The sequence below is a fragment of the Herpailurus yagouaroundi genome, unplaced genomic scaffold (genome assembly GCF_014898765.1).
Source record: "Herpailurus yagouaroundi ecotype Mexico unplaced genomic scaffold, PumYag 190, whole genome shotgun sequence".
Lineage (NCBI taxonomy): Eukaryota > Metazoa > Chordata > Mammalia > Carnivora > Felidae > Herpailurus > Herpailurus yagouaroundi.
The window spans coordinates 20,838,571-20,861,281 of NW_024412421.1; the positions used below are offsets into that span (position 1 = coordinate 20,838,571).

A 22,711-nucleotide genomic window follows, 5' to 3' on the forward strand; every position below is an offset into this window, starting at 1 on the left:
CTGCACTTTTAAGCAAAGCTTTCAGATATTTTGGGACTATGTTATTATCAAATCTTGGCGTTGGGACAGATTATACAGGTCTATGAAATCATGTCTACTAAGAGTGGTTATTTATTTTGCCTCACGTTTTACCATACAAAATCATTAGGAAATGTTCTCTCTTTGGAGAAATTTATTTTCTTCTCAAGTTGGAGGCAGTATTTTGTCCATGGCTGGTTTCAGGGCAAACATTTTGAACATATTTCTCCAGTTTGGTTTGGCAATCCATTGTTTTCTGTCAGAGTCAAGCCAATATCAAGTTGACGTCAAGCGAGCCAGTCCCAGCTCAGAGCCCAGGTGTTTGTGTTTTGGTTTCCAGAATCCTCAGGTGCAGCAGGAAAACTAATCATTCACCTCCATCCAGTGGATGTTTGTAAATGTCTTGCTGTCCATTTTGTCGATGAACAGGCAGCCCTGCAAATGGTCCATCTCATGCTGGATGATACGGGCTGCCCATCCACTCGCCTGCCACACCACCTGCTCCCCTCTGGGGTCCAGCCCTGCAAAGTAATTTACAGCCTGGGTAAGAATACGCCGAACTGCATTGTTTTTAATCTCCCTACTTTTCCCAGCCCTTGGCTGTTCCTGCTCACAAGAGGCAACATGAGAAGGGAATGTAGACAGTAACCCCTATCCTTCCCAGAAAAGATGCCTTAACTTTGCCCATTACCAGGTATTCACTGTGGCTCTAACGCTGACAATTAGGTTGCTGGGCTTACTATGGGGCTGAAATGAGAAATGATCTTCGTAAGGTGCTTCCTTTCTGAACATTCCTCTCATTTCTGAAATACTGTTTGACTTCAATTCCTAAAAGCATTTCAACTCGGTACATTATAAAATAAAGGGATACCATTTACCTTCTGACCTGGACCAAGTGGCTTGCTTAAAATGAACAATCCTAATCCCAGCAACGAATTCCATTTCAGAAAACATCCTGTACTACGACAGACCAGGACAGCGAACTAGAGGGCACAGAGCAGAGGACCTGGTGTGAGGTACCATCGAATTAGGTCACCTTCTCAGCCCCAATACATTTTCCCAGCGAGCTGGCTCAGCTGCTACACGAGCCTCTTCCCCTATCCCAATTGGTTAGTCTTGAATCAAATCCACTCCCCGGTCCTGCTCTTAATTCCTGACGGAAGGCTTCATTGAGCCTGCCCTTCCACTTTTAACTGGAGTTTTGACAAAACCGTTTCGTGGGGCCCGAGGTCGCCGCCTCCATGGGCTGGGGGAGGGACGCAACCGTTTATCCAACCGCCCCACGGCCACTGCCCACCCCCTGCACCTGAGATCTGTACGGCCTGGAAGCGGGGCACGCAGGCCAGGAAGCCGACGACGCTCTCGCAGCCCTCAGGGAAGGTGACCAGGCGGCTGTCCAGCACCCGCAGGCTGGGGTTCACGAACACGCGCAAGGGGAAGGGCTCCATCTGGCGGGCCTCGCGCAGGCGCGGCGCGCAGGCGCGGAAGAGTGCCTCGGGGAACTCCAGGGCCAACACCTGTAGCGGCACCCCGAGCTGCGGAGCGCTCAGGCCTACGCAGCGCCGGCGTCGCATCACTTGCACCAGCCGCTGCACCAGCCGCTGCAGCTCGGGCCCCGCCAGCTGCGCGGGCTCCACCGGGGCCGCCACGGCCCGCAGCGCCGGGTCCCCGACCTGACACACGCGCGGGTACGGCGGCTCGGGCGCCCCCCGCACCAGGCGCCGCACGTAGCGCCAGTAAGACCGCTGGCGCGCCGGGCCTTCGAGGCCGTCCGGGGCGGACGCGGAGCTACAGGCCCGGACGCTGCGGCCCCCCGTCCCCTCTCCCCACGGCGGTGTCGGCCCCAAGCAGTGACGCGACCGCCCCAGCAGCGGCCCCAGCAGCAGTCCGGCCGCCATCCGGCCCCCGGTGCGCCGAGCACAGCTGCCCAGCCGCCGCGGTCCTCCCCGGCCCCCGTAGGAGAGCGCTCCGGTCGCGGGGGACGCCGGGAAGCGCAGTTTCCGCGCGCCTTGAGAGCGCAGCCGGCCTCCGTGACGTCAGTCAGGTTTATTGTTTAATTCCGTTTTTTACAGTATCACCAACCATTTGCAAAAGTGACCGGGAGGTCCCCCCTTTCACGGGCTGTGATGAATGCCCTCGCAGCCTGTCCTCCGGGGCCGTCCCCAGCTTTCACCGGCCTCCCCCCACCCCCGCGCCGGCGCGAGTTAGGTGTCCGCACGCGGCACCTCGGCCTGCAGCGGCTCGGCCGTGTCAGCCTGCTCCTGCGCACCCTCGGGGAAAGCCGCAGCGACCGGCTCGACGCCTGACTCCTCGGGGGGGACTTCCGGTGCTGGAGCTGGGAGCTCGGGCACCAGCTCCTTTTCGTCTAGACACAGGACCAGCTCTCTCTTCGGCAGGATGAAGGCGAGAGGCTCCTGGACGACGTCGATGTTCACATGCCCAAGGTTGCCGTACTTGGAGAGCTGAGTGGGAGGGATGCCTGAGCCAAAAGATAGAGAAAGTGAAATAGAAAAAAACGTTCAATAAATTAAAATTTTTATATCACAGGGAGAAAAAACACTTGGAGGGAGGGAGTGACAGATACAATTTCCATTCTTCAATACAGTAAAAGTCATCTTTGTGATATGGGACAGGAAGCTTTACTGTAAAGAGAGACTTTGAAAGTAATCTGGAACAGCACAGTGTAGGTGGGTGGAGCTAACAGTCAAGAAAACGTCAGAAGGCACTGGCTTCCTTGTGGAAGGAAAAGGCTGGGGGAAAGTGCCCAACAGCTACTCCGCTGGTGTGGTCATCACCGGCCCACTGCCCCTCGGGAAGCTCTGTCTCCTCCATGCCCCATCCCCAGCACAGATAGAGTGGGCACAGGCAAGTGAAGACAGATCCGGAAAAATCTTTTTAAAACACTTTCTCTGGACATTCACACAATATGTGATTCTTTTCTAATCTCTTCCACTTAGCCAAATAAACACATATTGTAGGATTCCATTTATATGAAATGTCCAGAAAAGGCAAATCTGCAACAGAAAGCAGATTACTGGTTGCCAGGGGCTAAAGGTGGGATTGGGGAATGACTGCATTGGGCACGAGGGATCTTTTGGGGGTGATGGAAACGTCCTAAAATTGGATAGTGGTAATGGTTGTACGTGTCTGTGTATTTACTAAAAAAACATCGAATTTTACAAATGTGTGAATTATTTAGTATGTGAATTATATCAGTAAAGTACTGTCGTTTTAAAGATCTTTCCCCTCCTTTGTCTTACCTAAGGTCTGTGCTATCTGAGCTGGTGGAAACAGGACTTGGAGACAGCGATTTAAATATGGAACAAGGTCTTCCACGAAGACGGTGCAGAACTGGATGAAGAGCTCTTGCTCCCCACTGCTGAATGCAGCCTCTTCTGCACGATGGAAGGCCAGGATTATATTAGTTACCTAGGGGACAAGGCATAAAGAAAGTCTTTCCAAACAGTACATTACTGTCTTGTTTAAATTCAGAATTGTGGTCACTCTCCACAGTTCTGTCACTTCGTTGATCTATTTCTGACTCAACATGTTTCATTACTGGCACAGGTTCCAGTTCCAGTGGAAGAGCATCAAGAGGTTCTTGACTCCTTCAGGAGATGGACCAGAACTATATCGGATTCAGAAAAATGAAGCAAAACTATAAAAGGTTTTTACTGAGTAAGACCTTTGAGGTTCCAGGAAGCTAGACCACTAGAAAACTGGAAAGGAAGACAGACCTGGAAAAGAAGTTCCACACACAAATAACAGAGCTACACTTTCTTGTTCAAGTCCTAGCTGTGCCGCTTGCTGGTTTTGTGGCTTCCAAGTGATTAAACACTTCATGCCCTCTGCTCCTCAGTTTCCGTACCTTTCCTTCCTTCCTCTTAGGATTGTGAGGATCAAGTCTTAATAGGTATAAAGTGTGATGAATACTACCTGGCATGGAGTAAGTTCTGTATAAACATTAGCAGATAACTATTACCTGAATTTCACTGACAAAAAAGTTTCATTGCTCATGCTTGCTTCCTCTTACAGGAGGCCATTAACAGTTGTATCAAAGATATGAGAGCAGGCAAGCTCGAGAGAGAGAGAGAGCTGGGCCCACAAAGACTTTAATTTTTTTTTTTTTATTTACTTTTGAGAGACAAAGAGTGTGAGCAGGGGAGGGGCAGAGAGAGGGGGACACAGAATCCAAAGCAGGCTCCAGGCTCTGTCAGCACAGAGCTTGATACGGGGCTCAAACTCACGAACCTGAGATCATGACCTGAGCTGAGGTCAGATGCTTAACTGAGTAAGCCACCCAGGCGCCCCGGCCCAGAAAGATTTTATATAATCATGTCACAACTGCCATCTGGCTGACAGCAATTATAAGATGCCGTAAGTTTTAAGAAGCACCTCAATATCTTAAGGTTTAAATATGTAAAAAATGTGTAGGATATGATTGGTGCTAGTATTTATTGTGTTCTGTAGAATTCTAAAATGGCTCTTCTGAATCCCACCCACCCTGGTGTCCACTCCTTTGTGTAATCCCTTCCCCTTGATTGCAGGCAGAATGTGTGTCTTGTTTCTAACCAATATGACAAATATGAACAATTTTGCAGAGGTAATTAAAGCCCCTATCAGCTGACTTTGAATTAATCAAGGGATATCCTGGGTGGGCCTGACTTAATCAGACGAATCTTTTAGAAAAGGGTTGAGGACTTCCTTAACAGAAGAGACTCATGCAGGAGAGATGCTCTTCCACTGGCCTTGAAGAATCAGAAAGCCCCACTGTGAACGGGCTTATGGAGTGAGGTGGCCTCTAGGCCTTAGACCTATAATTGCAAAGAACAGAAATCTGCCAACATGAATGAGCGTGAAAGGGGATGTCAAGCTTCAGATGAGACTGCAGCCTGGCCAACACCTTGACTGCAACCTTGGGAGAGATCCTAAGCAGAGGACCCAGGACTCCCAATCTACAGAGAGTGGGAGATGATACACATATGTTGTTTTAGGCTGCTATGGAGTTTGTTATGCAACAACAGAAAACAAATGTAACATTACTGAATCATTATTGCAGGTAAGCCACTTCATGAATTGTTCTAGGTCCCATGAGGGGGAGCTAACCAGAGCTGTTCAATCAGAAAAACCTCTAAAACCCCACTAAACCTAAGTCTGCAACCACCTAACACATGGACTGGTTTATATTTTACAAAAGTCTGGCCACCTACTACCAAAGAAAGCCCCAGTAGAGAGCCAGCAGTACGTGCTCACCTTCGCAAGGGCATTCTCCAGGGCCCCAGTCACATCCTGTGCCAGGGCCACAGGGCAGCAGAGGCGCAGATCATTGAAGGCAACCAGAATACTGTTCAGGAAGCAGGCAAGGGGTGGGAAATCTAAGAGTACCATTGGTGGCTGCAAGGTCCCTGGCTGAGTGACTGGCACAGCAGCAGGCAGGTTACTGCTGCCCAGGATGGCTGGAGCGGAGATGAGGGTGTAGGAATTCATTTCATCCTGGAACTTTTCCACTGCTTCCTGAATTGCTTTCTGGAAAGTGCTGATGGCCACCTGCTGGAAAACAGGAGCCAACTGGCCCCGGAAATCAGCCCCCACCCGGCTGAAGGACAGCCCAAAGTACATGCACTGACCCAGCAGAGAGTCTAGGCGGCCACCTATCCCCCGGTTAAGGTCGGTCTCCAGCACCTGCAGGAATTGTGAGACCCTCTGTAGCACCCAGCCATGGAAGATGGCGCTCTCGTTCACAGTGTGCTCACCCATGGCAGGCGGCAACAATGGGTCCTCATCTGAGAATATGGCACGGTACTGGGTGATGATATCAAACAGATGGACACGGCAAGCCTCAATGGTTTTTGTGATGTGGAAATAGGGATCATCATTGGGGATGGCAGTCAGGATGGAACGGAGCCAAGCATCTCGGGCCTGAAGAAACTTCACCCTCAACTCAGCCTCAGTGAAGATATCCATGCGCCGCAGGAAGCCAATGACACGGAGGCAGGCAGGGAGCTGGATATTGGTCCTCAGTTGCTGGATCAGCTGGCTCAACATCAGCTGCATGGACTGGCGCACTTCATTCACAATGCCCTGACAATAAAGGGGGTCAGTCATACCACAATGGGAAAAATACTTCCTGGAACCCATTCCACTACCCCTGAATGTTGCAGACTAGAGAGGCAGACCACTGCTTTCCTGACTTACAAAGATTTCCTAAAGCTGATGTGTACAGGGTTACCAACAAAGGTCTGGTTCACTGTGGCCTACAGGCCCTGTCTGGTTCTCCTGCCACACCCACTTCCTAATACTGTCCCCCTGCTCACTGCAATCCAGGCACACTGTTTGTGGGGTTTTTTTTCCTATCTTTGTATTTCTTAAATACTCCTAACGTGTTCCCTCCTGAGCCTGCCATACTTATTTTTTCCACTTTGTGGTTTGCACCTTCCCCACATCTTCCTGTGGCGGGCTCCTTCTCATCATCTGGGTCTCAGCTTAAATATTATTTCTCCAACAGAGCCTTTCCTGACCACTCTACCTAGGGTACCTCATCTAGTCTCCTATCCATTCCCTGGTTTATTTTCTTCATTTACCACTATCTGAAAGGATCATTTATTTACCAACTATCAGCTTTCATTCATGAAAGCCAGGGCCTTGTCTGCCTTGTCTCGTTTCTCCCTAGCACCTAGATTAGTGCCTGGCACATGATTAGTATTTATCACTTGAATGAATGAATGAATGAATGAATGAATGAATATTTTATGTTCAAGCCTGCCTGACTGGCAGAAATTGATGTAAAACTTGCAGTTTCCCTAAGGTGTCTGCCTAAAGGTTCAGCGATGACCACACAATTACTGATTATAAGAACATCAGCTTGAGTCCTTTTGGGACAGTTTGGCTACCTGGATGACAGGGATGGAAGAGTATTTCCTTTCCAGTCGGCGTACGTAGGCCGCAAGCTCCAGGGCCTCTTCATAGTAGCTGTTCCGGACACAAGTGTCCATGAGCTGGGGGATCTCCAGGATTTCCAGGATTTCTGTGTGCCGGTTTAGGGTCAGGGTGTTCATCCGGCGGTTGGAACTGATCTCTTCAGCCTCTTTCACAAAGTTTCTGGTAAGAGAATTTCGGTCACTCACTGCTCCACACCCACAACTCAGCTACATTTACCAAGTGATTACCATGGACTGGGTACTGAGCTGCATGGTTTATGACTTAATCTTCACACCAAACCTTTGAGGTAAGTACTACTACCCTTGAGGAAACTCTAATCCCAGAGAGGCTAAGCAACTTGTCCCAAATCACACGATTATTTATCATATGTGAACCCAGATCTGCCACTTAACTGTGACAAGGTACTTAGGCTCTCTGAACTCTTTCGCATTAGTAAAATAGTAATAGGACCCACCTCACAAGGAGGTGAGGATTAAATGAGATGTGTGTAACAAACTTAACACAGAACCTTACATATGGTAAATGTTCCTTTAATAGCTATGCTTTTCATAAAAATGCACTAACTAGCTTAAAAGCTACAACCTTAACCTTAAATTCCCTCAGCCCTTTTAATTTTTCTCTTCTGCTGTTGTTCAACTTTAATTCTTAGCAGTTTTCACTCCTCCGTAATTGCAGTGACCTGCTTCATGAGGTCCCCTACCTATTCTGGAAGGCGGAAGGGTACAGGAGCTATTGTCAAATATCCAAAGACTCAAAAGAAAGGTGAAAAATTGAAAGGCAGAATTAGGGATAATAGACTGAGGATCTAGGCAGGCAAATTACGGCTTAAAGGATTTTTTGATAATTTTTGCCTCCAACTGGAAGGATTTCCTTGTCAGCCTTCTATCCATTAGAAGTTTTGGACGGTCTCAGCTGGTGTGTGTGTGTGTGTGTGTGTGTGTGTGTGTGTGTGTGTAGACTGTTGCTGACGACCGTAGAGTGTTAACTATGTCAGACCCAATAATAAGCGCTTGGCATGGAATCTCTTTATTTAGTACTCCCAACAGTCCTGTCAGGGAGGGACGTGCTGCTGGTTTCCAATTCTGACTTCGAAACTTACTAGCTGTGCCCACTGAACAATCACTAAGCTCCCTGTCTCAACTTCCTCATACATAAAATGGGAATAACAGTACCTACCTCGAAAGTTGTTGTGGAATTTAAATTTTTAAAATGCTCAAAGGAGAGCCTGACGCATGGTAAGTGCTATGTAAGCGTTAGCTATTTCTATCATCATAAACGTCAGCTATTACAGTTGCTAAAAGCCCCTTTATAGTGCCGGGCCCGCCACACCTGCAGCTCTGCTGGAAGCTGGGCAAGCGGTCGAGCAGGCGGCCGAGCGACGCCTCCACGTCGCCAAAGAGGCGGTGGATGCGCTCGGTGCACTCGGCGCCGCGGATGAAGGTCTTATAATTGGCGAAGGCCAAGTCGCGCGTCTGCTGCAGCAGCTGCGCCCGCTCCTCCGCCAAGCGCTCGGGCTCGCGCCTCAGCCGCTCCAGCCCGGAGCCGCTCAACTCCCGGAGGTAGCGGCCCACGTCGGGCCGCTCCCGCCACTGGGCCTCGGGGAAGCGGTCCCGGAACAGCGATGCCAGGAGTCCTTCATCCTCCACCTCCCCGAGAGCCGCCGCAGTGGCGGTCGCTGCGGCCGACGCGGACGCCGACGCCGTGGCGGTGGTTGACGAAGCAAGAGTCTCCGTCGCCGCCATCTTCTGGCAGCAGCGTCACTTCACCTCCCGCCCGGCAAGGGCGCTGGCTCGGAATCTAGGACCGGAAGCAGCGGGGGCACTCTTCCGATCGCTGTGGTTTCGTATCCGTTAGGCTTTCTTTCTTCGACGGTCCTCCACGCTGCGGGGCGCTAGAGTGGGGGAACAAACCGAATGCGGCTAGAGAGGCAGGCTTTGGGGTTGCCAGGGAGCGGCTGGCGGCTGACTTCCGTTTCCGGACGCTGAGGCACGCGGATTCGGTGTTGCAACCCAGCGGGAAAATGCGGCCTTTGACTGAAGAAGAGACCCGCGTAATGTTTGAGAAGATAGCGAAATAGTAAGAGCGCGCCGAGGGGAAGGGGAAATGTGTTTGTGGCAGGGAAGGGCGTGGGTGGAGTGGGGGCGCGGCCCTGGGAGGAGTCTTTTGGGGCGCCGTCTCCAGTGCTCTTTTTGCCTTCAGCATCGGGGAGAACCTTCAGCTGCTGGTCGACAGGCCCGACGGCACCTACTGCTTCAGGCTGCACAACGACCGGGTGTACTACGTGAGGTGAGGCGGTGCCGGGTGGACCAACGTGGACGGGGGGAGGACTGGGTCCCGCCGGCTTCCCGCAGCTGACACCTTCTTTCTCCTTACCCTTTAAGCGAGAAGATCCTGAAGTTGGCCGCCAACATCTCTGGGGACAAGCTGGTGTCTCTGGGGACCTGCTTCGGAAAATTCACGAAGACTCACAAGTTCCGGTTGCACATCACAGCTCTGGATTACCTTGCACCCTATGCCAAGGTTTGTGGGGGGGGGGGGGGAAGGGGGACAAGAGCGGGGTGGTATTCAGTCGGCAACTGGGGATGAAGGAAGTAAAAAATGAGGGCCACGTCAGAAGGCAGATAATTGGGCGGCTTCTCTGCCTCGGAGTCCGCGACAGTGGTTAGGTCAGTACCACACGTAGAGATGTTTGTGGGACTTGCTGCCTCGGCAGGGTTCGGGCTCTGGCATAGGAATGCTGTGTGGCTGCATAGTCGTGGTAACGTTCAGCAAAGTAGAAAAGCCTCTGCAGACCCCACTCAAGAAAAGCCAGTAGGTGACTTTGGTGACGAGCACAGAGGGATCCAGAAAAAAGAGTTCTTAAACTATCCGTGAGAGAGATTGTAGAGTCGAATAAAGAACCTCCTGGGAGTTCAGTTCGGAGAATGAGCAATTTGAGATAGCCATCCAGTCTTTCTCTTTTCCTTAAAATGCTTTCAAGAAATTAATCACATAGCGGCACCTGGGTGGCTCAGTCAGTTAAGCATCCAACTCTTAATATCGGCCCAGGTCATAATCTTGGGGTTGTGAGATCAGCCCTGAGTTGGGCACTGCGCTGAGGGTGGAGCCTGCTTGAGAGTCTCTCTCTGTCTGCCCTTCCCCACCTTGTGCCCATGCTCACCCTCTCTCTGTCTCGAAATAAGTAAACATATATATTTTTTAAAGACAAAATCCTTTTCTTATTAAAAGAAAATTAATCCGTGGACCAAATGAAAACAAAGCTTTTTCGCAGCAAAATAAATAAATAAATAAATAAATAAATAAATAAATAAATAAATAAATAAAATAAAACTTAATCATATATCCAACAGCTGGCTAATCTATGGGATATAATTTTTAGCATTTTAATGTCTCTTAGATTTAATTGTGGGGTTTTTTTTTTGTTGTTGTTTTTTTATAGTATAAAGTCTGGATAAAGCCTGGAGCAGAGCAGTCCTTCCTGTATGGGAACCATGTGTTGAAATCTGGACTGGGTCGAATCACTGAAAATACCTGTCAGTACCAGGGAGTGGTGGTCTACTCCATGGCAGACGTCCCTTTGGTGAGTAGAGATGGTAGCTGTTAGAAAAATCAAGTATCTTTTTTAATTCAGAAGGCTGTATTTTCCATCTGTGCGCTTCAGAGACTAAATTCTCAGCACCTTTTGAATTTCTCAAAGATAACTGCATTTTTTTCATCTTCGTTATTTCCACCCCTCGATGCATGCTTGTTGAATGACTTGAGTGAATCAGTGTCTCTTCTTTTGAATCCCAGGGTTTTGGGGTGGCAGCAAAGTCTACACAAGACTGCAGGAAAGTAGACCCCATGGCGATTGTGGTATTTCATCAAGCAGACATTGGGGAATATGTGCGGCATGAAGAGACATTGACTTAAAACGAAATCATCGCAAGGACTTGTGGCTGTGTGGAAGGGCCTAGCTTTGTTTCCCGTGTCTGTGTAGGCTCCATCATCATGTTGAATTTTGTCAACACTGACTTCTTCAGGGACTTCTTAGTTTAATATTCTCTCTGTTGCGATTGAATGCAGGCTGGATTCTTAAGTGAAGATGGTTCAAAAATGGCATTTCAGATCTTTGTGTTTGTGACTAAACAGAATGCTGTGTTTTATATTTGAATCAGAAGGCTTCTTGTCTTGAGTAACAGGTTCTAAGTCGTTGGAACTGAGGACAGGAATAGCTAGCTTATTGTTATCTGTGATAACGCCGTTTTCAAACTCACGATAAGAACACAAAGGATTTTTTCATTGTTTATATGATGAAAGTTAGATATTGCCATATGAGAATGGTAGGCCATGTGTTGGATTTTATGAATGAAATTTGGATAAAATAATAAGAGCAATTTGTCCTGCCAGTTTTCTATATAGTGGGTGTTGTGTGGTATGGAAGAAAATCTTGGATCTAAACCCCAGTTCTGACACCTACCAGCTGTATGGCCTTAGAAGTCATCAAACTTTAATAAGCTTAATTTTCTTCTTCTTCAAAAAAACAGCTTTAACCTAAAGATGGTTTTTCGGATTAGAAATCAACGTTTGTAAAGCACTTAAGCACAGTGCCTGGCAAATGATAGGTGTTAAATAAATGGTAAAATTATTTTTATATTGCATATGCTGGGTATTTCTATTACTAAGGATAGGATCTTATGAATACAGCTTGATTATAGATCTTCGTTCTTGATCTTTCTTTTTCTGAGATGGTATGATCCCAGGCTAATGGTATTTTCATCACCTTGATTTCTTAAAATGTGATTTCCCATGGGAGCCTTTACTTAACTGGACTAGACAGCACTAATCAGAGACCTTGATATAATTCAGCTCTTCCCATGCTTCCTAAAATTATTTTTGGAATTATTAAAATGTTTTTTTTAATGAAAAAATTCCACTAAGTTTTTTAAACTGCCTGTTTTAAATCTACTGCTTTTCTTTTTTTCCTGCTTATTTTAAATTCCAAAGGTGACATCTCTAAAAATAAAACATTTTTCAACTACAAAAAAGCAGTCTGCCAATTCCTGTTTTTGTATGCAATGCATAAAACTGAGATGTGTATGTTTTTGTCCCATTTTTTTCAACTCTTCTCCCTCCCTTGGTTCTCAACCCTCTAGATAATCTTAGAGTTAAGGGGCTGCTGTATGATGAACAGTATTTTGATGGTAGCATCACTTAGTGCACACTTTTGTAATAGCCGAGATCAATACTTAAACATTTTTATTATTTTATTGCCATTTTGAGGCAATAGGGAAGGAGAGCAATAGACTAAAATGTTCTAACAAGTTGATTTTTTTTCCAATAATTTTACAAAGCTCATGACCCAGAAGAAAAGGACTAGGGTGCTGTAGTCATTTTGGCTTAGCATCTTGGCTTTTTTGTGTCTGTAACCTTTGGGACATTAAAGAGACGCTTCAAGAAATACAGCTGCAGGATTCCAGAAAGAACAATAACAAAGCTCTGGGCTGTCGACCACCAGTTCACGTAGTTATAGTTTGACTGGAGAAGGAAAAAGTCAGCCATTTTCCTCATGCGGGCAAAGTTGTAATACCGCCACATGTGAAAGATATTGTTCTGCATCTTCCGTGTACTCTCCTGTGGGACAGAAAATGAAATTAAAAGAGTCCTCCCTACCACCCATCTAGTCTCACCCCATTGCTCAGAAGCACTAACCTAAGTTATCTGGAGGCTGAGTAACTTACTTCTATAATTTTATGATACATACAATAAGTTGGTTATTGTAGTTGTTAGTAAAGCTGGTTTTGCTCTCTATGAAAACATCGCCTGGACTTTGGTTTAAAAAACAAAATTTCTATAATGAAAAATTTCAGTTCTAAAACTCTTTCAGAGTATCTCTAGATTTAGACATGTACTCAGTACATCAGTGCCCCTCTGGCTGATGTTTTCTGTTTTTTGTAGATGGTAGAAGATGGGGGCTGGCCTGCAAACTTTTTTTTTTGTTGTTTTTTTTTTTTTTTTAGTATTTATTTATCTAAGTAATTTCTATACTCAACGTGGGGCTGAAACCCATGAACCTGAAATCAAGAGTTACGTTCTGTACTGACTCACCCAGCCAGGTGTCCCTGCAAACTTTTTATTAAAGGACCAGATAGTAAATCGTTTAGGCTTTGTAGGTGATACAGTCTCTGTTGCAGCTACTGAACTCTGCTCTTGTTAGCATAAAAGCAGCCATATATAATTGTCAAACGAGCATAGTTGTGTTTCAGTGAAACTTCATTTACAGAAATATGCAGTGGGATTTTGTACGTTGAAAAATACTATGAAGAAAGTGAAAAGACATCCCACAGAATAGGGAAAATGTTTACAAATCATTTATCTGATAAGGAACTTCTATCCAGAATATATAAAAAACTTAAAACTCAACCATAAAACGACAGCCCTATTTTATTTTATTTCATTATTTTGTGTGTGTGTGTGTGTGTGTGTGTGTGTGTGTGTGTGTGTGTGTGTGATGTGGACTTTTAATTCATACTTCCCCTCTCTCCCAACTGTGGCAGCTGAATAGGGAATGATCCCTCAGAACTCCCTGAGAAGACTAAAAAAGGGGGTTTGCATTCTTCTGGGTAGATAGGGGATGCGGTCAGAGTTGTCTGTAATAAAGCTAGCTACCTTCATCCTTTTCAAAAAGCATCAAGGAGTTCCTGGAATCTGAGTCAAGAATCCCTGCTCCTTGGCCAGACCCTGTGCTCTGGCCTGGGTTTCAGGCCAGCCCGGGAAAGACAGCCCAATTTTAATACGGGAAAATGATTTGAATAGACAGTTCTCCACAGAAGGTATACAGATGGCCAAAAAACATGGAAAGATGCTCAATGTCATTAGTCATTAGGGACACATACCTCAAAACCACAAGATACAACTTCACACCCACTAGAGTAGCTTTAGTAAAAGACACAGTAACCTGTTGGCAGGGATGTGGAAAAATTGAAATCCTCAGATACTGCTGGTGGGAGTGTAAGATGGTTTAGGCACTGGAAAACAGTTACTCATAAAGTTAAACAGAGTTACCATATGACCCACCAAAGTATCCTACTAACTGGTATACAGAAAGGAAAACATGTTCACACAAAAACTTCATGCAAATGTTCATAGCCGCATTATTCCTAATAGCCAAAAAGTGGATGACCCAAATGTCATCAGCTGATGAGTGGATAAGAAACTGATACATTCATAAAAGAGGATATTCATCCATAAAAGGGAATGAAGTATTAATACCTGCTATAATGTGGATGACTCTTGAAAACATGCTAAGTGAAAGAAGTCAGAAACAAAAGGCCACATTGTATGATTACACTCATGTGAAGTGCACAGAACAGGCAAATTTAAAGAAACAGTTGATTAGTGAGTGATTGCCCAGGACTGGGGAGTGGGGTATGGGGAAGGAGGAGTGAGTAATGGGTATGGAGTTCTTTTTAGGCTGATGAAACTTGTGAAATTAGATGCTGGCAATAGTTGCATGACCTTGGGAATGTACTAAAAACCACAGAATTGTACATTTTAAAATAGTGAATTCTATCTAAAATTAAAAAAAACGGGCGTCCAGGTGGCTTAGTCGGTTAAGCATCCAACTCTTGGTTTTGGCTCAGGTCATGATCTTAGGGGTTCATGGGATCAAGCCCTGTGTCAGTGCTGACAACGCAGAACCTGGTTGGGATTCTCTCTCTCCCTCTCAAAATAAATAAATAAACTTTAAAAAAAGAAACAGGCACTGGGCCAGATTTGGCCTGTGCACCATATTTTGTCAACTCCTGTTATAAACAAGTGAGGAATTTTAAGAGCTATAAGTTATAAAAATTGAAGGTTGCAAATCCTCTTGCCTGTTTGGTTTCTCCCCAAATGAGCCCTCAGATGATATTACTGATTTTCAAGGATGTTTCCATAGATGTTTCTCTCACAAAACAGTTACCTCAATTGCATCCAGAGTATCATTCAGTTGTTTTCTTTCATTCTTCTGTTTGTGGTCCATCTCAGGCCCCTCATAGAAAACTCCAAAATTGAGGTAAACTTGCACAGAACCAAAGTGATTTTGCTGATTTTTTAGACAAAGCTGATAAAAACCTGTAGGAATCCCTAGATCATTACCAAGTCTTGGCCTCCACCCTTTGTTGAACTCCCACCCTCTAGATTTCCCTGGAGATACCTGTTTACCAGTGTTAAATGTGCTACTTAATACCTTCTTCTCACTTAGGAAGTACAAAGATAGAATGTTTAAGGTGGAAGGCCTTACGTGATCTTCCATGAAACTTACTTTACTGAGTATCAGTTATGATGTTGTTTTGCCAAATATTAGTAACTGAGTTCTATAAAATAGTAAATTTATAAAAAGTAAATTTATTAAGTAAATTGGTTCTATACTAGATAGGAAACTATGTTTTCTCCTTTGTCACCTGTATTTCCCACATCTCTTACTGAAGTTCTTCTCAACAAAATGAGTTGAAATTAAGAGCATGCTATTTGCCTTCTTGTACACCATTACTGGGGGATACCGTCTTGAACTTGAAACTAGAGAAAAAATTGATGTGAATGAAAGAAGCTATCCTGCGGATGGAGTAACTTCTGCAAGGTGATTTGTACAGGAGCTAACGGTTTGGGGTATGAACTAGTATGAACTAGTGCTAGTTCTCAACTGGGATCCTCCCTTTGTGTGTGCCTCCCTTTGTGTGTGTGTGGGAGCAGGGAAGAGCGGGATTAGAAGGGCGTGGCAGTTATTTGATTGTTCTAATGGTTAGAAGGCACTGCTGGGGCCAAAGATGCCAGATACCATATGGTGCTGAAAATCCTGTGCTACACAGTGAAGGATTGTTTTATGCCCCGATTCAGAAACACTGTTTTTTGGGTTTTTTTTCTGTACACCTGGCTAGTAGAGAGGGCAATTAAAACCGACCAGTGTTGTGCAGGGTGGGGATAGGCTCAATCTGGCTGTAGGAAATTTCTGATGACTGGGGAAGTGTTTCGTTGTTTGTGGATATTTTCATGGCCATGCATTTCCTTTTGTTCTGAGTCTGCTATTTCATAACTGGCTCAAGTATTCTGGTGACTGGAAAGGAATGTTATCATGTAATAAATTTATTAGTTGGAATTCTGTATTATAAATGGGTCGGTCTCTCTTTTGGTCACTTTCTTATAACCTCATCAGTTGGAGATGATGAGATAAAATTGAGCTTCTGGACCCTGGAGTTACAGTAATTAGTCATCTGGAGACCCTGCCCTGAATCTGACAGCAACTGCCTGCGGCTTAATGTCCTCCACTACAGGCAGTCTCCGGGAAAGGTTTGATATTGGTGTTGAAGGCTGGTTTTTGGTGTTGAAAACTGGGTTCTTCCCCCTACTGTTTGATTATCCCTGTGTAAAAAAGCCAGGGCTAATATATCTCAGGTTGTTCTAATTTCAGGGGTGCCTGGGTGGCTCGGTTGAGCATCCAGATCTTGATTTTGGCTCAGGTCATGATCTCACGGGTTCGTGAGATCAAGCTCCACGTCAGGCTCCACACTGATTGTGTGGAGCCTACTTGGTATTCTCTCTCTCTCTCTCTCTCTCTCTCTCTCTCTCTCTCTCTCTCTCGGGTCCTTCCCCCACCCCTCCTCCACTAACGTGCTCACTGGCCCTCTCTCAAACTGAAAAAAGTAATTTCAGTACTTCTCATTATTTACCCAATTTCAAAGAAATTTAGGATTATTACAGTAGCTGTGGTGATAAAAACAGACCTGTCTCTTTGATAGAGAAGTTAATCTGGCCCCGAACATCCTGAGAGGAGTCTATGAGGAAACCCTGTGGGGTATGTGCTGTGGCAGCAACATGCCGGTCATGTGACATTCCCAGTGTCCGCTGCACCTGCCAAGACACATTAAAGAGGGAGAAAAGCCCCTGCTACATCACCAAGAGCTAGCTAAATAGTAAGATTGACATTCATGATCATCAGCACAGTGGTTCTCTGGGAATCTGGATGGAGACAACAGTGCTGTTGGGGAGATAGGAAGGGACAGCAGTGCTGAACATTCTGCTGTGTTAGAAACAGTATTGCAGGACAAAGAATTGCCCAAAATGCCAATAGCACTCCAGTTAAGAAGACATGTCTCAGACCATACATCGTGTATCAACTGATGTGTATGTTTTGGCTATGGAGTTCTTGACTGAACTTGCTTGGTTTTAACTTCCCTAGTGTCCTTGATTTGGGCTTATTTGCTGCTTGACAGCAAATAAATAAGGCATTCAGTAGGAACTTATCCCCAAGCTGTGTCTTGATAAGCCCAGGCTACAGTGAGCTGATTAGTAGCTACTGTTCCAAATTCAGAGATAAGAAAAGGCTCTGATAAGCTAACTTAAAATAAGCTTTGAGTTACAGTGGAATGGAATGAGATCAATAGAGTCTATTACTATGTAAATAAAATTTAGAAAGTTAACAGGTTTCTAAGATAAAGAACAAGGAAATGAACAGCTTCTGACTTTACTATTGAGTTCACCATCCTTGGGCAGTGTGGTGTAAGACCACAGGATGGATAAATGTAGTTGGCTTGTGAACAGGCAACTTTTAAACATTTACCTTCCTAAAGAAACAAGACTGGCCAAATGGAGCAATCTTGAGTCAGTGGTTCTTTAATTTGCCAGAATTACCCCTAAAAAGCAAGAGAATAAATGTTGGCTCCCCTAGCCCCGTAAAGAAGCATCTCTCTTTGAAATCTCAGGGTCTGTTGCCAAAGTTCATGTGGGTTTTCATTTTACTTTGTACCATATCCATATTATTTTAATGTTTTAAAAAATGGATTCTCTCCCCTCTCATCTCCAAATCTGAGTTAATATATGATTACCTCTCTGGGAAGAGGCAGCTTGTTTGTCCCATGGCTTTGAGCACACCTCCATTGCCCCCATTTTGATTAGTCAATCCATATGTTTTAGCGATTGTTCATTCACGGAGAGTTTCCATCTTAACTGCAGGTCCATTTCATTAACAGGTAGGGAATCACAGCATAAGAAAGACAACCAGAATCTTGTATTCGAGTAAAACCTGACCCACTTAACAAAAGGAAACAAAAAAAACCAAGTCCCCAGTATGGCTAGAGGAGCCCTTGTACTTACCTCATAACTGAAATAGAAGTATCCAGTCTGGTAGGCAAATTGCCAGAAGCACTCTGTGCCTCCTGGAGGGATCATGACGGCAAAGTCAGATCGATCTGCTCCATGGAAGAGGGGCTGGTCCCCAGAACCAATAAAGGGGTCTGTCTTCAGGCTCCTAGCAGAGGTCACTAGGTTCAGAACCACCAGTCCAGCTCCAGAGAGCAAAGGGAACATGCTGCTTTCTGAAGATTCCTCTGTAGGTGAACTGTTTGCACAAGCCCAGTGAAACCAAGCAGTTTAAGACACCTGCTAGGGTAATCATTAACTCGCAAGTCACACTTAGGCCAGTTTCAGGGCCACACGTGGATATTCCATAATAGAAGTGGCGTGATACCTCCATGCTTGGCTCACAGGAAGAGGCTTTGTTTTTACCTCAAAAACTCACTGCAGGGTGCCTGGGTGGCTCAGTCAATTGAGCATCTGACTTCGGCTCAGGTTATGATCTCACTGTTCATGGGGTAGAGCCCTGAGTTGGGCTCTGTGCTGACAACTCAGAGCCTGGAGCCTGCTTCAGATTCTGTCTCCCTCTCTCTCTCTCTATCTGCTCCTCCCCTGCTTGCACTCTCTCTCTCTCCCTCTCCCTCTCTCAAAAATAAGCAAACAGTAAAAAAACAAAAACAAAAACAAAAATACCTCAGTGGCTTACCAAACCTACTTCATGGCTGCTAGATAGAATCTGCTACTTCAGAAGAGGTATTTCTCTCCTTCCTTTGGGCTATGGTTTTTCATACCTACTTCTTGGGGGTAAACATTTGGTAAGTTTATTTACAACCATCTGAATATACTGACAAGGTTTGGCCAGGGAGATTCTTTCTCTTATTCATATCTAATTGCTAAATGATACCTATTGCCCCAGTAGGACATATGGGGCAGATTTGTTTCAACAGAATTTGTTCCGTCCAATGCTAGAGGTTAGAGAGCAAAAAGCACAGCATGGGAGTATGTGCAAAAATTTTATGGATAAAGTGAGCGAGAGGCAGTGGTGAAACCCCTCCACTGATAATGCTTGTTCTTTCTCCCACCTGATACATTCATCTAAAACTATACAAAAACCCCTTAAAAGACTATTTCTATTATTCAAATAGAAGCTGACATCAGCTTCTTAACACAGTCAACATGGTTCAGCAAAGATTGTTCAACATGGTGCTACCTCCATCTGCTCATACGTGCTGTGCTAGAATTAAATAGCTACTTAACATTTGAGAGAAGCAAGACTTTAATGAAGAGTGCTACAAGTTATGGACAATAATTAGTTCTCATATTTTAAAAAAAGATTACAGAAAACACTTTACTGATTTTTTTTTTTTTTTTTTTTTTTTTTTTTTTTTTTTGCCAAAAAGACAGTCTTTAAGGATGTCCGAGAGAGACAGCAAGCACAACAAGGTACAAAAGGAGAAGGGAATGTTGAGTTTAGAGCAAGACACTAACACAGCACAATTAGGGAATCAGGCGGAAGCAACCATTTCACAAAGAATGTAATTAGGCATTTATATTCAGTCAAGATTTTTTTAAGCTTTAAAAGTCCAGCATAAGGAAGAGACTTGGGCAGGGGGACTGGGGTAAAGGGCTAAGCTTATCTACAATCACCATTTTACCAAAAAACACACTGGTTCAACCACAGGAGAGGTGGAGGTTAAACCTGCCTGCCTAGCCCAGCAAATACTGGGAGCAAATGCCAAGGCTGTCAGGTCTAGATGTTGATGTTACAACTGGCTAAAGAATTTTTAAAGAGACACTGATTCCACCAGGACTGGTCTCTCATCAACCTGGGTTCCTGACAGATGAAGGTCCTTTGCATTTGCATCAGAAGGCCAAAGCTTTACCTGGAACAAGTTCACTCCAAATAATGCTCACGTTGCTGGTTTTAACAGGTCAGAGTCATGAGTGGCTCCTAACAGACTCCACCATTTCCTAGGAGAAGGTTCTACTGATTACCAGGGATTTAAATTCAAGCAAACCACTAAAGAAGGGAAATACTAATGATATTCTGGCACTGTACAAGCTATGTGCCTGTCATCTCTGCCAAGGACATGGGGTAGACTTGGCTTTGTTTCTCAGCTCCATGATCTTCAACAGCAATGAAGTAGAACTGGTACCTCCCCCATGTTGGAGGAGGATGCCCAAAATTCTCATCCCAGCCCAGCTTCTGAAAGAAAAACAGACTATCAGGGGCTATTATTAGGAACCATGCTCCTGTGAATTCTGTGGAAATGAAAGCCTGTTTCAGTTCATGCCAAGTTTTTTCATGGTCCGCCAGCGATCCTTAATCATCACAGCTGTTCGGTTAACAAATGGATAATTTTTGGAAATGGCAGCCCAGTTTCCTTCTCCATATTTCTGCACTCCAGCCTTGACCCACTCGCTTTCTTCTACAGTCCACTTCTGCAAAAGAAAACCAAAATATTTATCACAACCTGTCTCTCCACTTATTCACATTTTCCTACAATGAAGAGGTAAACTCACGAATCGTAGGACAATAATCTGAACCCCAAAGAAGGGTTTATGTTTTTAAAACATGATATAGATAAGCTAACACTGTGGATTTAGACATTTAATAATTTTCCGTGTCCTGCCATTTCATCGTCAACTAATAATCACTTCTGCATTAAAAACTTCAAACGTACGTTGTTCATAGTCAGGAAAATGTATCAGAGGTTTCTGTCCTCCTAGGTTTTTCTTCCAGAGAATTTCTTCCTTTAACTTACTTTGGATTATGTGGAATAATCCTGGATTATTTGGAAAATTGAAAGACCTTCTTCCAGGTGCATGGAAACATCCTATGTCCTATGCATGTTCCAGGTGCATGGAAATATACCGTATGCCGTGAGGTGCGCGTACTTATTTTACCTTTGTTCTATCCACACGACCAGAAAAGGTCAGAAAATGTCATTTTAAATTACCTGCTTTCTTGTTATACTGGTTGCACTCTCTTCATCTGGTGCTGCTGGAAAACATTAAAAGTAGATTCATTTCAGAGTTCACTTTTCTCTTGTGAACAAACCACAAGAAAAAGACATCAAATATTCTTAAAAGGAAAACTTAATTGGAATTTCCCAACATTGAGAGAAGAAAGGCTGTCACTAAATGGTAATTTGTTTTTGTCCTTTGTTTACAAGATAACAGTCATTTCAGCCAATGAGAATCTCTACAGAGCAAATAGTGTACAGACAGACATTCAATAAAGACATTCAATTAAGGTTAATGATGGATTTCAGGCTTTTTAGTAAAACCTACATGACTCTTAAAATTACTGAGTGACTGTGTTAAAACTCTAATATATGCACATATACAAGTGACCCTTAAAGAATGTGGGGGGTTAGGAGCCCCAACCCACAATCCAGTCAAAAATCTACACTGACTCCCCAAAAACTTAATAGCCTACTGTTGACCAGAAGCATTACCAATAACATAAACAGTCAATTAACACATATTTTGCATGTTATATGTAATATATTCTATACTCTTACAGTAAGCTGGAGAAAAGGTTAAGAAAGTAAGAAATAAAATCCTAAGAAAAATACATTTACAGTATTATACTGTATTTATTTTTTAAAAATGCATGTCAGTGGACCCGTGAAGTTCAAACCTGTGTTCAAGTGAAGTGTATTATAATGTGTGTATAATTTCTGCTTTACAACCCCTTTCTAACCACTGCTTTGAAATAACAATTTTACTGTCGTAGGCCAGAATTTTCAAATCCCTGATCATTTTATGTACGTAAAGTGTGGTTCAAGATCTTAACAAGAACAGGATGGTAAGCCTTAAACAAGAACAGGATAGTAATTATTGTTCCCCACTCAGAGAGACCATGTGAGATCTGCTCAAGTTCCACATTCTCACAATAAGGAAAGACATCAGGCCTCAAAAAAATGCACAAAGATAATTTTTCGAAAGGCCAGAGGGCTATAGGAGGGTATACTAGTATAAAAGGCATGCCATTGCAAGCGAACAAGAGCCATTAAAAAGCTGCAAGAAAAGGCAAAATTGCACACAGGTGAAACTTGCTGGAGGTCTGCTGCAGCAGATGCGACTGTTCCAGTGGTGGTTCAGGAAAAGGGATATTTACAGACAGAGTCAGGTTATTTATTTTTAAATCGTGGAAGTACTTCATACTGTAGTGGAAGCAGATTTTAAAGCTGATAAATCTGGACTGCACTGGAAGTAGATGTTTTCTGGAACTTTTAGATCCTGTTGTTTTTAAATATTTTATGCCGCTTTTATTGATTTTTCTGTTACTTCCATTTCCTGTGTGATCTTGATCTTGCCAACTATGATTGTGCCAATTAAGGTACTTTTTAAGGATAAAATTGGGATTGGCAGGTTTACTGTTGTTGCTGTGTTACCAAAGTCTTTAGAATCTCCAAGATTATGTTTTAGTACTTAAGATATTTCCATTAGAATGCAAAGTATGTGGTGGGAGATATTCTGATGCAAATGCTACAAGTTTTAATATTAATTATGGAAAAGTAAAGTTTCTTATTTTGGAAAAAAATAAACTGGTAAGAGATTTTTTTTACTTAAACAAGAAATGCAGGGAATGGCCACTTCTACCTTTAATTAAAAGACTTTAGGAAGAACATCAGCTAGAATTAAATATAGGATTTAT

At 44.3% G+C, this 22,711-nt stretch overlaps 4 protein-coding genes across 12 annotated transcripts in view; 1 reads left to right on the top strand and 3 right to left on the bottom strand.

The window, feature by feature from the left end:
• Window positions 1–88: 88 nt before the first annotated feature.
• COG8 (component of oligomeric golgi complex 8) lies at window positions 89–8,756 on the bottom strand. Of its 3 annotated transcripts, XM_040442937.1 has the most exons (6): window positions 8,287–8,756; window positions 6,909–7,116; window positions 5,272–6,099; window positions 3,279–3,447; window positions 2,321–2,497; window positions 89–539 (listed from the first exon to the last, which is right to left on the bottom strand). In XM_040442937.1, the coding sequence occupies exons 1-6, from the start codon at window positions 8,697–8,699 to the stop codon at window positions 382–384; spliced, it is 1,953 nt and encodes a 650-aa protein (XP_040298871.1). In that variant the 5' UTR covers window positions 8,700–8,756; the 3' UTR covers window positions 89–381. The 3 variants fall into 3 exon arrangements, with proteins under 3 accessions (XP_040298871.1, XP_040298870.1, XP_040298869.1); XM_040442935.1 differs by lacking the exon at window positions 89–539 and having other exon boundaries at window positions 2,046–2,497; window positions 8,287–8,755; XM_040442936.1 differs by lacking the exons at window positions 2,321–2,497; window positions 3,279–3,447; window positions 5,272–6,099; window positions 6,909–7,116; window positions 8,287–8,756 and adding an exon at window positions 1,325–1,916.
• A 54-nt stretch (window positions 8,757–8,810) lies between these two features.
• NIP7 (nucleolar pre-rRNA processing protein NIP7) overlaps window positions 8,811–22,711 on the top strand; it is a 68,953-nt gene continuing 55,052 nt past the window's right edge. For 2 of the 6 annotated variants that reach the window (XR_005780801.1, XM_040442943.1), the window contains exons 1-4: window positions 8,818–9,033; window positions 9,157–9,243; window positions 9,339–9,477; window positions 10,397–10,537. Coding sequence is in view for 4 of the 6 variants with exons in the window: in XM_040442943.1 (XP_040298877.1) it covers window positions 8,978–9,033; window positions 9,157–9,243; window positions 9,339–9,477; window positions 10,397–10,537 (423 nt within the window). In the remaining 2 variants the exon portion in view is untranslated. Of the gene's footprint in view, window positions 9,034–9,156; window positions 9,244–9,338; window positions 9,478–10,396; window positions 10,538–10,749; window positions 11,654–22,711 lie in introns of those variants that run through there. The other 4 variants (XR_005780802.1, XM_040442944.1, XM_040442942.1 and 1 more) reach the window with 3 other exon arrangements.
• Window positions 12,179–18,521, bottom strand: TMED6 (transmembrane p24 trafficking protein 6). Of its 2 annotated transcripts, none has more exons than XM_040442940.1 (4): window positions 18,067–18,521; window positions 16,698–16,818; window positions 14,900–15,051; window positions 12,179–12,570 (listed from the first exon to the last, which is right to left on the bottom strand). In XM_040442940.1, exons 1-4 carry the CDS (start codon window positions 18,277–18,279, stop codon window positions 12,337–12,339), a joined length of 720 nt encoding a protein of 239 aa, XP_040298874.1. In that variant the 5' UTR covers window positions 18,280–18,521; the 3' UTR covers window positions 12,179–12,336. The 2 variants fall into 2 exon arrangements, with proteins under 2 accessions (XP_040298874.1, XP_040298873.1); XM_040442939.1 differs by having other exon boundaries at window positions 16,698–16,824; window positions 18,067–18,513.
• Window positions 19,304–22,711, bottom strand: part of TERF2 (telomeric repeat binding factor 2) — a 40,216-nt gene continuing 36,808 nt past the window's right edge. Inside the window, exons 10-11 of the mRNA XM_040442938.1 lie at window positions 21,006–21,049; window positions 19,304–20,487 (exon numbers count right to left, since the gene is read on the bottom strand). Coding sequence (XP_040298872.1) covers window positions 20,329–20,487; window positions 21,006–21,049 — 203 coding nt within the window. The 3' untranslated portion in view covers window positions 19,304–20,328. The remainder of the gene's footprint in view (window positions 20,488–21,005; window positions 21,050–22,711) is intronic.

Excerpts from the sequence above, each read along its gene's own strand:
- COG8 (XM_040442937.1), bottom strand. The coding sequence starts at position 8,699 with ATGGCGGCGACGGAGACTCTTGCTTCGTCAACCACCGCCACGGCGTCG. Across the intron at positions 7,117-8,286 it reads AGCTTCCAGCAGAGCTGCAG|AAACTTTGTGAAAGAGGCTG; the intron begins GTGTGGCGGGCC and ends TTCTCTTACCAG. Across the intron at positions 2,498-3,278 it reads TCAGATAGCACAGACCTTAG|GCATCCCTCCCACTCAGCTC; the intron begins GTAAGACAAAGG and ends CTTTTGGCTCAG.
- TMED6 (XM_040442939.1), bottom strand. The coding sequence starts at position 18,279 with ATGTTCCCTTTGCTCTCTGGAGCTGGACTGGTGGTTCTGAACCTAGTG. Across the intron at positions 16,825-18,066 it reads ACTTCTATTTCAGTTATGAG|GTGCAGCGGACACTGGGAAT; the intron begins GTAAGTACAAGG and ends GTGTCTTGGCAG. Across the intron at positions 15,052-16,697 it reads CTTCTCTATCAAAGAGACAG|GTTTTTATCAGCTTTGTCTA; the intron begins GTCTGTTTTTAT and ends GGATTCCTACAG.